Source organism: Glarea lozoyensis (genome assembly GCF_000409485.1).
Source record: "Glarea lozoyensis ATCC 20868 chromosome Unknown GLAREA17, whole genome shotgun sequence".
NCBI lineage: Eukaryota > Fungi > Ascomycota > Leotiomycetes > Helotiales > Helotiaceae > Glarea > Glarea lozoyensis.
Genome location: NW_007360991.1, coordinates 962,386 through 978,018, shown reverse-complemented (window position 1 = coordinate 978,018; position 15,633 = coordinate 962,386). Strand labels below are relative to the sequence as shown.

Here is a 15,633-nt window from a genome sequence, read left to right as displayed (position 1 = left end):
ACAGCTCCTTCACATCCTATGACTATTCCTCTCCTTCCTCCATACCCAACTCAAACCACATCCCACCACCGAAATATAAAATCACTCAATCCATACATCTAATTCAAACTCTTCCCTTTCTAACATCTACACGATTAAGCTTTCCCACCGCATCCTTCAACCTCGAAATTCTGTACGGCTATCAACCCGCCCCCACTTTTCCTCCATCTCCGGCAGTGACGCACGCTTTCCCCGCACTCGGCAGTCAGCACGACTACCTTCTCTGCGCCTTCAGAACCCGTTGATCTTGTACAACTAATTTAGTTTTCTGTGTTAGTTGACAGGAGAGGTACCGAGTATCTAGCTGGTGGACGCATGTGATATTTGCGGATAGTCTCATAACGAGGAAGTACGCAACTGTAACGGTATCTTCAGTTTGGATTTGGATTTCAGGCATCGAAATTGAAGGCAAAGATCAAGATGGGCTTCCACGATATCCCTCTGTTATATCTAATCACCGTCCCAGCAGCGGGGTTAAGTGCGGTCAATATTTTATTTTTTCCCGATATCTTGCCAGGAACACCGGTGTCGAAATTGTTTATCGGCATCTCGCTGTTGAATAGTGTGGTGTATATGATATGGAGTTTGTATATATATCCGATTTTCTTTAGTCCGTTGAGGTTTTTGCCGCAGCCAAAGGTACGTATCCCCTACTCATATAATCAAAAGAAGCACCAGTGGGATACGAATATTAATGAGAAAATAGGGCGGCTACCCAATAATCAAACACGGCACCGCAGCATTCCAAAGACCAGCCGGCCAGAGCTTCCTCAATTTCATCAAAACAATACCAAATGACGGGCTCATACGTATTCAAGGCTTCTTCCACCGCGAAGGTCTTTTGATTTGCAGTCCGGAAGCCCTCGCTGAAGTACTGGTGCATAAGAATTATGATTTTGAGAAACCAGCTGAAGTGCGCAATTTCCTCGTCAGGATCCTGGGCAAGGGACTTATTCTGACCGAGGGCGATGAACATAAATTTCAACGCAAGCATATCACGCCCGCGTTCAGCTTTCGCCATATCAAAGAGTTGATCCCCGTATTTTGGAGCAGGGCGACGGCCATGCGCGATGGAATGTTCGCTGAGATGGCCGACAACCCAGAAGCTGACGGCCGAAAAGTCGTCGAGGTTAACCACTGGGCGAACAAAGTCACCTTAGACATCATCGGCGTCGCGGGTCTCGGACGGGATTTCAAATCGCTAACCGCAACCAACGATCCGCTGGTGCAGAACTACGAAGAGATTCTCGAGCCGACGACGGAGAAACTGGTTTATTTCGTGTTTAACCTTGTCTTTGGACGGAGATTCGTGAGTTGGTTGCCCTGGGGATTGAATCAGAGACTTGATACCACGACGGGGAATCTACGCGCGTTTTGTCTGGATTTGGTGAGGGAGAAACGGGAGAAGATGAAAATTGAGGGCGAGGGGGAGAAGGATATTTTGGCGTTGCTGATTAGGTCGAATTGTTTTGGGGATGATACTTTGGTGGATCAGTTGTTGACTTTTATCGCTGCTGGGTAAGGCTCCTCTCCAACCCATTTCGCAAAGAGCACATGCACTGATACTTGCTAGCCACGAAACCACCTCCTCAGCACTAACCTGGTCCCTCTACCTCCTCGCCCAAAACCCCTCCCTCCAAACCGCTCTCCGCGCCGAACTCCGCAGCTCCCTCCCCTCCCCCTCCGCACCCCTCCCAGATACCTTCGACCTCCCCACCACCCTCGAATCCCTCCCCCTCCTCCACGCCACAACAAACGAAGTCCTCCGTCTCTACCCCTCCGTCCCCTCCACAATCCGCCTCTCCATACGCCCAACCTCCATCCTCGACACCCCCGTCCCAGCAAACACCCGCATTCAACTCTCGCCCTGGGCCATCAACCGCTCGCCTTCCCTCTGGGGTCCCGACGCCGAGTCCTTCAATCCTTACCGCTGGATCGACGTGGATGGAAAGGCGAATAATATCGGGGGAGCGAGGGGTAATAATTTTTGTAACCTGACGTTTTTGCATGGACCGCGGAGTTGTATTGGCGAGAGGTTTGCGAGGAGTGAGTTGAAGGCGTTGCTGGCGGTTGTGGTGGGCGGGATGGAGGTGCGGTTGGAGTATGAGGGGCAGAAGGCGGTGCCGGCGGGGGTTATTACGACGAAGCCGAGGGGGGGGATGAGGTTGAGGTTGGGGAGGGTGGAGGGGTGGTAGGTGGGAGGGAGGAGGGATTAGGTATAGGTGTAGGGTTCGTGGTTTTATACAGGGAATATATAACACGATAGTGTTTTGTAGAATTTAGAATACTTTTTATACTCACCTTAGCACTTTTCCATTTAAAATCTTACAACTTCCGTCGAGATAATCCTGGCTTTAAGTACGATCTATATAGACAATTTACGAAAGTATTTCTATTATCTTTACTGTCTCTAAATTACTAACTTATAACTTTAGATATTAAAAGTCAATATAACTTTTCTATATTAGATTTATTAGGTTTAGAGGTTAGAGATATTTCTTAATTCTAGATCGTAATCCTAGTACCGAAATATACACTTAGTTAATTAGACTAAAACTAGTAGGGCTAAGCTAAGTTAAGCTAATTATCTTAATGAATTTAAGATAACCTATATTTAAGTATTTAATAAGAAGAAGGATTATTTTAGTAGTACGTAGTATATTATTTAGATATATAATCTAATATTCGATATAAATTATGTTTCGATTAGGGGCTGTATTATCTACTATATATAACCTTTCTATACCGATTCTTCCCTTTATACTTATTAACATCGAACGTAAACTCGTACGATACACAACTCGATGGCGAAAGCCCCTCGTGTGGGATGCAACTAGGTATATCTATACGTGTCCTACTTGTTTCGGTCCTCAATTTAATCTTCTTTGCGCATTCCTTAGCATTTCCGTATCTTTCATTTACACTCTCCATACCACCATTCCGCATTCTCTGTTTTTCAACCAAAGGTACGATCCACCACGTCTGTTCGTTTTGCGCGTCACGCTCTTTTCATCCCCGTTGCTTTCGCGGGTTTGTTGGTATGGGATGTATGTTTTGTTTGGTTTTTGTCACTTTGTAAAGGTACGGTCTGTTGCGTGGGGTGGTATGATGGGTTTCTTGAGTTTGTTGTCGTGTTGGATGATCTGAAATCTGCCTTTAGTAAAGTCCTCTGGGTAGGCGTCTCGAATATAAGCCTGCGATGTCATGTGACAAATTAACTTCCTTTCTGGTGATTGTAAGACTAGTTTAGATGGGCATTCGTTGTAATGATACCCGAATTCATGGATTTTTGGATAGTTTGCACGGTACGCTGGGGAATGGGAGTAGAGTTTTGGTGGTTGGGTGTCGAGATGAGTAGGAATGAGGGTGTCTTGGATGATGATTTGAGGGGGGTGTTTAATTCGTCGGTTTATTCTGTGCTTGACTTGAGACGCCAAAGACTGGGTAAATAGTCAGTCAACAGAAAGTTGTGAATTTCGTTTCCTACGCTGGCGAATTGCAAGAACTCGATTGCATTAATGTGATAAGTAGCTAGTCTTGCGAGTTCGATCCGATCTATGTACTCAAACAACAGGGGCAGATGTTTGTTTACCCGAAGCACAAAATAACTGTCAACAACTCAATGGGTGGTATAAACCCTCTTAATTCTTAATCCGAGCGCTTAACGCTATCCAAATATTGTATTTCGACTGACGAACTCCATTTAGGAATTGGGATAGGGAGGGACATATATCCAGGCCTTGTTGTTGGGACAGACCGAGAGGCTTATGTTTTGTAGCTGCCAACACTTGCCAGTATATTATGCAAAGCAACGGTGGCAGAAAGCTTCAAAGATCCAACACACAAAAGTCATGCTATTTAGGTAAGCAACGCTATAGATATCTCCTTAGCAGTAATAGTTGCTTCGCTCCCAGCTTGAATTAACTCGTCGACATGTCGATCGAACAAATCATACTTTACAGCACAAGATTTGGAAGTTCATCCTTGCCTCCACTGCGGACGAGAAAGCAAACGCATTTTCAGCTTGTGAAAGCCAAAAGTCCATATCGCCAACTCGTTGAGACTTGTGGGCTGCGAATAAACACAACTCCTAAAAACGATATTGAACACGGGTAGGATTCAAGCATCTGAAAATTCGCGCCTCTAAATTCACAACTACCTTTGGTTATTACGGTGGTCGAACCTTCTAGTATTTCTCCCTTTAACCCCTTTCTCCGATCTCCTTCACATAGTCCTCACAATTTCTCCACATATCGGCTCATTTTATCCAACTCCGTCTCTTTATCGCCGCACTCTTAGCTTCCTCCAATCGTTTCATTCAATTTAGACCATTCTAGCATCCCGATCATGCTGTCTCCTCCGCTCCGCCATCTCATTCTCATCGCCCTTCTCCCAATACCCGTGGATCCCTCTCAGAAACAACCACGACCGAATATCCCACGACTCTCGCATCTCCTCATACTCTTCATCCGTATACGTATGTTTCTCCACATCAGTCTGCGGCAATTCGCCGAATCTGGCAAGCATGTTATGTCTTACCAAGCGTTCGAGACTCCAAAATACATAGGCGCGGTCGCGATGGCGCGTGGTTTCGAGGTAGTTGAAGGCAATGTTAGCATGTATTCTAAGTGGGACATGGATGAGATGCCATGCTGCGAAGGGGCCGTGATCGTGGTCTAAAATGCTGGGTGGGACTGAGGCCAGTACTTGTTCTTCGGTCAGAGCGTCAAGTGTAGGCGAGGTATCTATGTTGTCCCGACGTCCAAAGGCTTCGATTACGTCGAGGAACTGGGCGTTGTCGTGGGGAAAGTGTTCATGTCGCGTTAGTAATGTGCGTTTGGCTTCGAACGAGTCGGCTGAGATGAGCTGCGAGATGAATTTGACACCTTGTGCGATCTGAAGTAGACAAGTCAGTGAGGTGGCAGGGTTCTGGGCAGAGACTCTGCAACAAGGGAGAATAGAAACTCACCCATCTGTTTAATGTATAATGATCCCAATCAAAGTCTAGATAACTAGTCATGTACTCGCCCAGTTCAATATCATGAGCTATGGTGTCAACGGAGGCTGTATAAAGTGTCAGATAACATTCTGGACAAGTGTAAGGTATGTCAATTTTTTTACCATAGCTTCTGACGTACCTTCGATTACTTTTTCCTTCAAGAAATAATAGATACTCGTGATCTGCTCGCTTTCCCAAGGCGAGTATCTTGACATAAACCAATTCGTTCCTTTGCGATAGGAATCAGCACCGTTGATGGATGAGGGAAACAGCGTAGAAAACAGCTCCAGGCGGTAGAAGGCGCGACAGAAGCGGGTGTGTTCCGCTTCGGATAGCATAACATTGCTAGGAAGATTGGGATCTTCTTTCTCGAGGAGTGACCAGGCCTCAGTTGCATAGTCGTTCACAAACCGCTCGATTATGACCTGAGTGCGTATCATTTCGAGTAAGTATGGTTCTGGTATTTGATTGAAGCGTGCAGGGGCCGTCAATTCTTCAGGTTCATCGTAGAGAGTTGCGAGAAGTGCTTGGATCGAGGCGTCGCTGTGTGGACGTGGGATACGGGATGCTTCCATTACGGCAACTGAATATGGGATGAGTGCTGGAGTCAGCTGTCGACGGAAAACTTCCGCTCTAATAAGGCTGGGATATTCTTGGAATGAGCTGTAGAAAGCCCGACATGTGAGGAGAGATGATAGAAGAGAATGGACATTATCGAGCTTCTGTAATACAGCCGCAATCAATTCCAGCGGGAGGTTCGCGATAGTAGACATTGGCTGACGTTGATAAAGAATGGTAATTTTGTAATTGGCGTGCAAACGGATGCTTTCATGCAAAGCAAATATCGAATTGGAATATTATGTACTTGGCAGTACGCAAAGAATTTTCCAAGTGACAGAAAAGTATGAAAAGCTATTTTGGATCGTAAAGCGTTATATCAGAAATGTTTGGCGTTCGAGAATGACTCAGACATTCTGAAACACTTCCAGGCTTCAGTTGCGGCCAAATTATAGACGCGCGCCACGGCCCTGATATATTGCGACCATACATACCTGAAATAGGTTACGCGCATTTAACGTTGCGACTTGCTGGAAAAGATAAATCATCATGTTGAGATCGTAGAAAAAACAACTACTCTTTGGCTATACTCGTGAAAATACAGATCAAAGAAAACATGAAGGAAATGGCTCAAGTGAGTTTTAAGATTTTGAGAAGATTGACAGCTCTCGGCCAAAAATTTCTTTTTGTTTTCCAAAACACGGATATTCAATCCAAGTATCGATTTTTGGCATGAAATAAATATTAGGATTGTAGCTTAGCATACGAAAGGAACGCATATACCATCTGGTGATAGAGAATATACGTGCTCCGAAGAGAAGCCAAGCAACTTTGCTGGCAATCATGCTGTACGACGGAAAATGCTCCTGAATCCGGTCTATTCGCGTGTCAAAATGACATTCTAACATCAAATGAAGAGGAAACAAAACATGTACGGCCGTAGAAACCTTTGAGTGTTCCTAAGAAATAATAAGTTAATCGAACGGAGTGTTTACGATTGAATCATGTGAGAGGTTAGGATCAGTCAGGACTTACTCACGGAGCTTCCGGTCTAGACTCTAGAGTGGTAATTGATCAAGGAAACTTGTTCTGGAACTGTTCTCTACGATCCACTCTTTATCTTGTCTCCAGCCCCCATCGCGACTCGCAAGTCAGGTTCAGGGCAAATCGCTCGTATTTTTCGCAGCCCTGCAAATCTCAAAGGTGGGTCGGCTGTCAGATGGGCTTGGATTTATTCCGGGGAAGTCATGTGATGTCACCTCATCGTCGCCAATCCTCAGATCATCCCTCCGCTTATTCTTCACACCTCACGGCAGTCCAACGATCATATATCAATGAGCTTGATCCCTTGTCTTCCAGTCATGGCACTCTATATGTTCTCATTACCAGCCTCTCACATCCATCCACCTCGACCAAATGCGTCAATATTTCGGTCTCGGCCGGCTGTCGCCCATCGGATAATGTCCTCTATGCTGCTCGAATTACCCACCATCGCCACCATATCTGGTTGTCCAGTCGCTGGCCCCAGGAAACAATATTCCGCAGCAAGTCCGTCTTCCAAAAACGCTTGAGAGCTCTTGGCCCATGTTCACAGCTTCCTTTCCGAGCAAACGACTCTGGTTCTATTTCCTGGGCGAAGCTTGGCCACCGTAGCACTTTTCGTTATCGAGATGCGTCTCCTCTACGAGGCGTTTTCCAAGCGAGCTTTAATTGGCAGCCAAGCTAAACACCTGCATACTACCCCTCCATATACGCTGGTACCTTGAGCTATTCAGATGGCATGCTCACGAAGCTCCCCTACTCGGGAGCTCGAATGCAAGCAGTGCAAACGAGGGAATTGATCCTGTAGTGTTAAGCTTGGGTCTTGTCTCCTTCCAAACATATACCTAGTCTAGATGAAAGACGGGACGAGCACACAGAATATGCACATGATGCAGTATGCCATGTAGTGGTGCCTGTTCGCTGGGAGCATATAAAGCTGTCGGTTCCTGGCCCAGGAAACTTTTTTCTCTTAGCATTGTGCCTGATTTCTGGTATCTTTCTCTTAACAATCTACCCTCAAAATCATTCAATTGATTTACGATGAAGTCCTTCTCTGTCGCAGCTGCCATTGCAGCTTTTGCTACCTTGGCTCTTGCTGGCCCAGCTCCAGCTCCAATTTCGTCCCCAACTGAAGCATTAGTCGAGAGAGATCTCCCACTGGTTCAATCCGTGAGAAGTCAGCTCTCATACGAGTCAATTGCCTTCTAACAAACTCTCCAGAACCAACTTCGCCGTGTTCTCCTCCGATCAGAACTTTTGGCCAAAGCTCGCATTCTTGAAGGTTTCGCTTACAACACTACCGGACGAAACCGTCAAATCTTCACCCCAGGTCACAAGGCGACCTACGAGTACATCTACAAGTTTATGAGCGATAATGGCTATGATGTCGAGTACAACGAGTTTTTCGCCGCGACCTCTAGCGGATCACTGGTGGTTGACGGTGTCAACATTCCAGCCCGCCCAATGACCTTTACCCCATCTGGTAAGCCAACTGGCAGACTTGTGAAGGTTAACAACATTGGATGTGAAGCTGTAAGTGCTTAATTGATTTCATCCATTATAGTTGCAAATTGGCTAATTCCTGCAGTCCGATTACCCAGCTGCGGTCAGCGGAGGAGTCGCTCTTGTCCTCAGAGGCACATGCCCATTCGCACAAAAGGCGAGACTCGCAGGACTGGCTGGAGCTGTAGGAACTGTCATCTACAACAACGTTGCAGGTCCTCTCGATGGTACTCTCGGTGCTGCTGACCCAGCTTTTGTTCCAACTGTCGGAATCAGTGACACTGCCGGAGCCTCTTTGGTTTCTCAACTCGCTACTGCTACTAAGACCGCATCTTTGGATGTCTTGGTTACCGATTTGCCAACGTAAGTTTACATTTTAGCCTTTTTTTCAAAGACCCACAGTCTAATTATCTTAGATACAACGTCATCGCACAAACCAAGGGTGGTGACAAGGACAACGTCCTCCTTGTTGGTGCACACACCGATTCCGTAAACGCTGGTCCAGGTCTCAACGACAACGGATCTGGAACCATCGCTCTACTCGAAATCGCAAAGCAACTCACCGCATTCAAGACCAATAACGCTATTCGTTTCGGTTTCTGGTCCGCTGAGGAAGTCGGGCTTGTCGGATCCACCAGATACGCCAACGGTCTCTCTGAGGCCGAGCTTGCCAAGATCACCCTCTACCTTAACTTCGATATGCTTGCATCTCCAAACTACGTCTACGCCATCTATGATGGTGACGGATCTGCCTTTAACATCTCTGGTCCACCAGGATCTGCCGCCGCTGAGAAGCTGTTCGAAGACTACTTCCGCAACGACGTCGGACTCAACACCATCCCAACCGCCTTCGACTCTCGATCCGACTACGCTGCCTTCGCCGCTCGTGGTGTCCCAGTCGGTGGTCTCTTCACCGGTGCTGAAGTCAAGAAGACCCCAGAACAAGCCGTTCTCTTCGGTGGACAAGCCGGTGTCGCATACGACGTCAACTACCACGGTGCCGGTGACAACGTATCTAACCTCAACGTCGGTGCTTGGATCCAGAACACCAAGGCCATCGCCCACGCTGTTGCTACTTACGGTATCAGCTTCGCGAGCTTGGGTCTTGGAAAGAGAGATATTGAGAAACGTTCCGAGTGGGTCCAAGAGGTTCCTTCGGTTGCTGATCAAGGCCATGAACATATTAGCAGTGGTTGTGGTCATGAGAAGGCTGAGATTTAGAGAATGAATGTGATGTGTGATGAGTTATGATGGAAATGTATTTAGAGTCGTGATATAGCGATTATAAAATTAATACTAAATATATAATTGATCTGTGCGTTTCACGTTTCTGATTGGTATCGAAAGTCTGTCATCCATTGGTTTCAAAAGATTTGCGACCCTTCAAACCCAATAGCTTTACAATGCCCCCTTAAAAAAAGAATAACCATTAGAACCGTTCAGCACTTGAAGAAGACATGTTCGAAAAGGTTGAACACATTTTTTTCGGTGTTGTTCACACATTGAAAGACGTTCATATGGCAGACTTTTAGTAGATGGTTTATTTTTCACCAGGTTAGTGGGGGCAGAGTTGGTCTTCTTTTCTAAACTTGGTCAACTTGTGCCCTGTGAAAGTTCGAAATCGGTAGCAAAATATTTTTCGGTGACAGATTTTGTTTCTTGTGCTTACGCCTGGAGAAGAAGTTTTCGCAACTGTCTAATATTTAGTTTGGGCTTAAGTTAGTGTTATAGTCATAAGGCAAGGGCAAATTTCAGAACAATCCTGCCGGGTGTAGTCTCAGACGCTTCGTCCTCTCTCTCTCTCTGTATCTTGGTGGGAAAAACTTTATGTTTGCGGCGCTCTTAATAATAAGATGCTGTAATTTTAAATATACGAACTTACCGCCCTAGGAGTTGATAGTGGGATGAACTTATGTAGACTGTTTTGACATAGATCTTCAGAACTATAAAATCAAAGAGATTAGGTAACGCAAAGAACGTATCAATCAGAGGCTATTTAGTCTCCCAAAACCACAGAGAAAGAAATACCGCCTAGTAAAATGGTCTATAAATAACGCCTTACTTCCAAGGAATATTCCTTAAAATATTGACTCGTCCAGAAAACGGTACCATTTCTCCCGCTGGGCTGAATATATCTCTAGAAAGTTTGTGTAAATGCTTTCTTTGGCTTGGAGTCTTGTTGAGTATGCTTTTTGCACTGCCGTGCCTTTCTAGTCAATCAGAAACTATCGCGAGGCTCCAAATTCTCAAAATCGACAGCAACATAATTTTCGGTGACAACATCTTTCGTAACTCGAAAAAGCGCAAACATCCCACTCACAGATCCGCAGGATTTTGCTATCTTCAAACCATGTTACTTGCGTTTATTTGACATAAGATTACATTGCGGATCAAAACCCCAATTCGACAATGGATACCCGGAAACTCGCGATTCTCCATACCTGAGACTCTCTAATGACGACTGAGTTGGTGGTATTTTATCGTACGTTTCTATGATATTTGATGCTGGTTTTCAGGGGAAGTACAACTGCGTTGGTGACGACTTTGAAATTCCTCAATGGGTTAGGTCGAAAAGGGCGAGGGATCAGGGAATGGATTGAATAGTTGCTATGTGGAAGGTGATGCCGGAAGAGAAGTTCAAACCCGAAATTTACAAATTGAATGTCAACTTTTGATGTCAGGATTGAATGAATTCTCATATGAAAAAAACTGAAATTTGAACGCACAGTCTTTTTTTTAAAAAAAAAGAAACAATGGCATTCTGATACCTTAAAACTTTATCTTTTAATCAGATGACATAAATGCCAACCCTCTGACACCCACAGTATTCACATCATCTGAACTGAGGGCATCAATCAAAACTACAATTAGACCATAATAGCGAGAGAATACTACACGACCTCTGCGGCCTCGAGGGGGTTAAATTACCGAGATCTTCTCATTATAGACCCGTGACAGGAGCTAAGAAACCTGATGGGTGCATACACATTGAATAGGAAAGGGGAGTTTAAGCGCCTTAACAAAACTATTAACAAATTAATTTTGAGACTTGAGGTAGTCGTTTACATATTTGTAGCTTCCTGTTCCGTCAGCTTGTGAGTGAAGTTACAATAGGTTGTTTTTTAGTACGCGAGGTTTTTATTTTCGGTAATGACAACTTTTTCGACAGCAAACCCCTGCCGTGACTTACACTTCAAACAAGTCCAGGGGGCCAAGTCTTGCTGTATACAAACCTCCGGGCGAAGGGTAATATAATTAACATTTCTTATAATGCTTCTTTCACTTATAAACCACACTACAATCAGCTCCTTGGGTAATACATTCAGCACTATCACTTTCGAAAATATTTGACATATGAGGGCCTCTTTATTTAGTCACTTTCTTTGTTTCTGAAGTCGGTCGAACTCTTGTGTAATAAAATCTGTGTTGGCTTTTACTTTTCGTAGTTAAATATTTTAAGATTGATTATGTATAATCTTTATTTTAAACATCCTTTTGGCATTTTATAGCTTTAACAGACGAAATCTTAGTTCTTTCAAACTTAAAACAATGTGGAAATCTCCTAAATGAAGACTCGACCCTAAAACGTGCTTCACTTTTGATCTCCACGGCACTGCTAGTCGGTAGTTATAAAAGTATCGATTACTCGCATTATGTGTTTCGTAAAAGCACTTGCTAGAATATTTGATTTCAGTCCTGCTTGGTGGGTTTGGTAAACAGGTGACTTGCTACGATTGGCTGCAGGCAATGCCCCAGTCAGTGAGGCTGAGTCAACAAAATCAACATCCAGCCAGATGCAGCCAGCTGGGCAACGTTCTGTCTTCTATTTATCTTGTCAACCTGCTTTTCTGTAAATAAGGCACGGTCGCATTGCTTGCTTTTATTTCTATTGCCATATCGGATTGTCTGTATCGTCCATATCTGAAACCCGGCTCAGGAGTCCACATCGAGGGCAAGGCTACTCAAGCCTGATGGGTCTACGGATAAATTCCAGGCAACATCACTCCTCATGGTCTCTAGTATCTGTTTATCATTCAAAAATTGTTCATAATAGAACAGTCAGTCCTTGTTAACTTGCTCACGCGTATCTAATACTAGCTTATGGGTTTAGCTTCTGATCAAACTCGATCTTCAACTATCCCAATCTAGTTCTCTGACCTACACATTGTAGTTCCTTGCACAATCTAGCTATGCGTCTTTTACATACGACAAAGCTTCGTCTTGAGGAATTCTGGGGTGGAAACATACCACCCTACGCTATTCTTTCACATATATGGGGAGAGGATGAAGTGTCTTTCCAGCAAATTACAACGGATGTGGGGAATCAACATCGAGGCTACGAAAAGATCACAAGTGCCTGCACCTTGGCCGCGAGCGATGAATTCGACTACATATGGATTGACACGTGCTGTATTGATAGGTCAAGCAGCGCAGAACTGTCAGAGGCAATCAATTCAATGTTTCGATGGTACAAAGAGTCCAACACATGCTACGTCTATCTGGCCGATGTTAAAGTTCCATCTAGCTCTAACAATTACAATGGGATCGGTCTCCTAGAGCAAATCTCAGGAAGTCGATGGTTCACAAGAGGATGGACTCTTCAAGAGCTCATCGCTCCATCTAATGTGGTCTTTCTCGATGTCACATGGGAACTATTGGGCACCAAGTCGAGTCTTCAGTCCGAAATATCTGATCTCACTGGCATACCTGAGTCTATCCTCCAGGGATCTGACCTCGCATCTGCCAGTGTAGCGCAAAGAATGTCATGGGCCTCCCAGAGGATGACTACGCGGGTCGAGGATATTGCCTATTGTTTGATGGGCCTGTTCGGCGTGAATATGCCTATGCTATATGGCGAAGGAGATAATGCTTTTATAAGGCTCCAAAATGAAATCTTGAAGGTATCTGACGATCATAGCATCTTTGCCTGGAAATCAGACGATGCCCGTGGGGGGCTTTTAGCTACTAGCCCAGCTTCATTCCGGATGTCCAGCAAATTTATCCCATCAAAATCTTTTAGCAAATCAAGCTTTTCGACCAACAGGGGCATTCGTCTGAATGTTCGCTTTGTGGATACGAAGAATTCCCAAGCAGTTCGACTTGCCGTTGTTTCCTGCGCAGAGGAAGGAAAATCAGGCAACTTTGTTGGAATATATTTGAAAGAATCGCCAGCTTTTGACAAGGGCTGTTTCGTGAGGACAAGAAGCGACAGACTACGGCTAGTCAATCTAAAAAAGGTCAGAAGGTCAGAATATCCAGAACAAACGATATTCGTCCAGCGAGAACATAATGTCGGGTCGGTCCTTGGCAACAAGAAAACTTTGTCGAGGATTAGCGAACAACTGGGCGATGATTATGATTCCGGCTCCGATATTGCTAGCATATTCTCAGATGGGAGAACATCGACCTCGTCGGTGTCAACAGCAAATTTGAATCACTTTCAAACAACCGGTGTTCGCGAGGTTGCTCGGGCGCTGTTAAGTCAGGACATGTTGAAATCCTTGTACATAACAGCAGTGTGTAATCTCGAAAGACGGAAAGCACGTGTACATATTCGAGGTTTCCTCAAGGAATACGGTCGGAATCTTCTGAAGGAGGCATTCGCTGTCAGTCTTCAAGTACAAGCTGCTAAGTTCGTACAAGAGCTGGCGGGACATATTGCCGATGAAATTAGTTGGAGCATTACTGGATTTGAAAATGTCAACCGACCACCAGAGATAAAATCAGAGCATAAAGACTTAGAAACATGGCTGTCGTCGGTTCGAGTTCAAAGTGGTCATGCTGAAGAGTCCGTAGCGCCAGACTTCGCAGTAAATGTTGATGAGGTATTTGAACAGGAGCAGTCGGACGAGGAGCTTGATGGCGGTCTTCAATTCCCCAACATTGATAAAGTCAAGGATTTTCTTCTCAGGTCGAAAGCCTTTGGAACACTTGTCGCAGCGATGCGAACCTGGCTGAAAGTTGAGGTAAGAAGCAGTAGTGGAGAACCCAGGCCTGCACTACCTGGCATTCTGAATAACCAAGACCAGAAGGTGGATAAGGCACCCGAAAACTTGGTTATATCCGGGTCTTTCCGGCAACACACTAAAGACATGGAAAATTTGGCCACTGAAGCTTCGATTAATTTACGCCAAAATTCAATCCACGTAGCAGACACGAGGTCGATTCCTCGCCAAAGCCGAGGTAGTGTAAGCGACTTTTTTTTCAGTCTCTTAGATTACCAGGGCATCTCTTTTTACCTTTATGACTTTGTGGAGCTTTTTGTACCCCTAGTCCGACCAGGGTTTAAAAGGCTCAGATGGCGTTGCGTAAGTTTTGATTTCCTCTTTAGTTGTTGGAATTCATTATAGCATTGCTAATTGTCTAAGTCCTGCGATGTTATTCTATGGGGAGACTTCCCGGTTGACGAAGAACCTGCTTTGGATCTGCTGAAGCGAGAATTATCATGGCAGAAAGTACCTTTTACTCAAAATGTCGCAGGCAGAGGTCCTTTGTCTCGACCGAATGTGGACTCAAAACCTGGTGGATCTGCAACTATTCCTCTTGAGCCTATAGGTCCATTTGCGCCTTCGATCCAACCTAAATTCTTACAACCAAGGGGCTTGTCTAGCCTGAACCGAGCAAGTGTTTCAGGTTCTTTCCTGTCTACTCAGAGCCATATAGTACACGTCACCACATCGCCCAAATTCTTCGAAGTTTGTATCAATATCGGCAATTTTGCTATCGAACACCATGAAGTCGATATTTCACATGTGTCATCCGACAGCGAGCTGTTCGCGTTAATTTGGGACAAGTACAACTCTAGCCGGGGTATTGGATTACGGCGACTCTTTCTCCGACCCCGTAACGTTGATTTTGTTATGGTAAGCGCTCAGTACATGTTTTCAGGGTTAGCTAATAGAAAGTAACAACATCACAGTTTTCAGTCAGTCGTGGTGTTAAATACGGGACCGGTATTCACAAAAAGCCCGACGAGTTTCCACCTCCAACTGAGATCGAAAAGAAGCGCTACCACTACCTTCATCCCAAAATCAGAATGCCTGTCAACGTCTTCCTACATTACCTCCATCGCGCTCGGTGGAATATATTTGGCGAGCACGCCGAGACAACCTGGCTTCGACGTCTTCCTAAAAAGCTGAATGAGAGCATATTGACGCAAGCTCTACCATACGACGCGGCGAACCAAAACGACCAGCAAGAGGTGCCCATGACAGACCCAAATTTGGCATTTGGATGGGGAGTCCACATTATCGATGGGCCTAATCATGCTGTGCTTGGTGTGTTACTTGCTATCAGTATCGGCGTTGCATTCCTCGTTTCTGGGTTGATTGTGGGATTTGCGAAGACACAGGAGCAAGGATTTGGGGTCGGAAGTTTTCTTCTTACTATCTTTGCCAGCATCATGGCTGCTATGTATTTTCAACTTCAGGATCAGTAGGAGGTGACTGTGATAAAAAGGACGGGACAACTCCTTCCTCAGCATAAGTATCGAG

The 15,633-nt window shown here is 45.1% G+C and overlaps 4 protein-coding genes across 4 annotated transcripts; 3 read left to right on the top strand and 1 right to left on the bottom strand.

Annotated features, from left to right (window-relative positions):
* Nucleotides 1-459: 459 nt before the first annotated feature.
* GLAREA_12160 (Cytochrome P450) lies at nucleotides 460-2,234 on the top strand (the record flags this gene model as incomplete). The annotated part of the gene is made up of 3 exons (XM_008082942.1): nucleotides 460-678; nucleotides 746-1,557; nucleotides 1,613-2,234. 3 exons carry the CDS (start codon nucleotides 460-462, stop codon nucleotides 2,232-2,234), a joined length of 1,653 nt encoding a protein of 550 aa, XP_008081133.1.
* A 2,128-nt stretch (nucleotides 2,235-4,362) lies between these two features.
* On the bottom strand, nucleotides 4,363-5,811 carry GLAREA_12159 (uncharacterized protein; the record flags this gene model as incomplete). The annotated part of the gene is made up of 3 exons (XM_008082941.1): nucleotides 4,363-4,935; nucleotides 5,009-5,103; nucleotides 5,178-5,811. 3 exons carry the CDS (start codon nucleotides 5,809-5,811, stop codon nucleotides 4,363-4,365), a joined length of 1,302 nt encoding a protein of 433 aa, XP_008081132.1.
* Nucleotides 5,812-7,678: 1,867 nt separating this feature from the next.
* GLAREA_12158 (Zn-dependent exopeptidase) lies at nucleotides 7,679-9,361 on the top strand (the record flags this gene model as incomplete). Its single annotated transcript, XM_008082940.1, has 4 exons — nucleotides 7,679-7,807; nucleotides 7,859-8,170; nucleotides 8,226-8,503; nucleotides 8,557-9,361. 4 exons carry the CDS (start codon nucleotides 7,679-7,681, stop codon nucleotides 9,359-9,361), a joined length of 1,524 nt encoding a protein of 507 aa, XP_008081131.1.
* Nucleotides 9,362-12,330: 2,969 nt separating this feature from the next.
* Nucleotides 12,331-15,578, top strand: GLAREA_12157 (uncharacterized protein; the record flags this gene model as incomplete). The annotated part of the gene is made up of 3 exons (XM_008082939.1): nucleotides 12,331-14,448; nucleotides 14,509-15,003; nucleotides 15,060-15,578. The coding sequence occupies 3 exons, from the start codon at nucleotides 12,331-12,333 to the stop codon at nucleotides 15,576-15,578; spliced, it is 3,132 nt and encodes a 1,043-aa protein (XP_008081130.1).
* Between the last annotated feature and the right edge of the window lie 55 nt (nucleotides 15,579-15,633).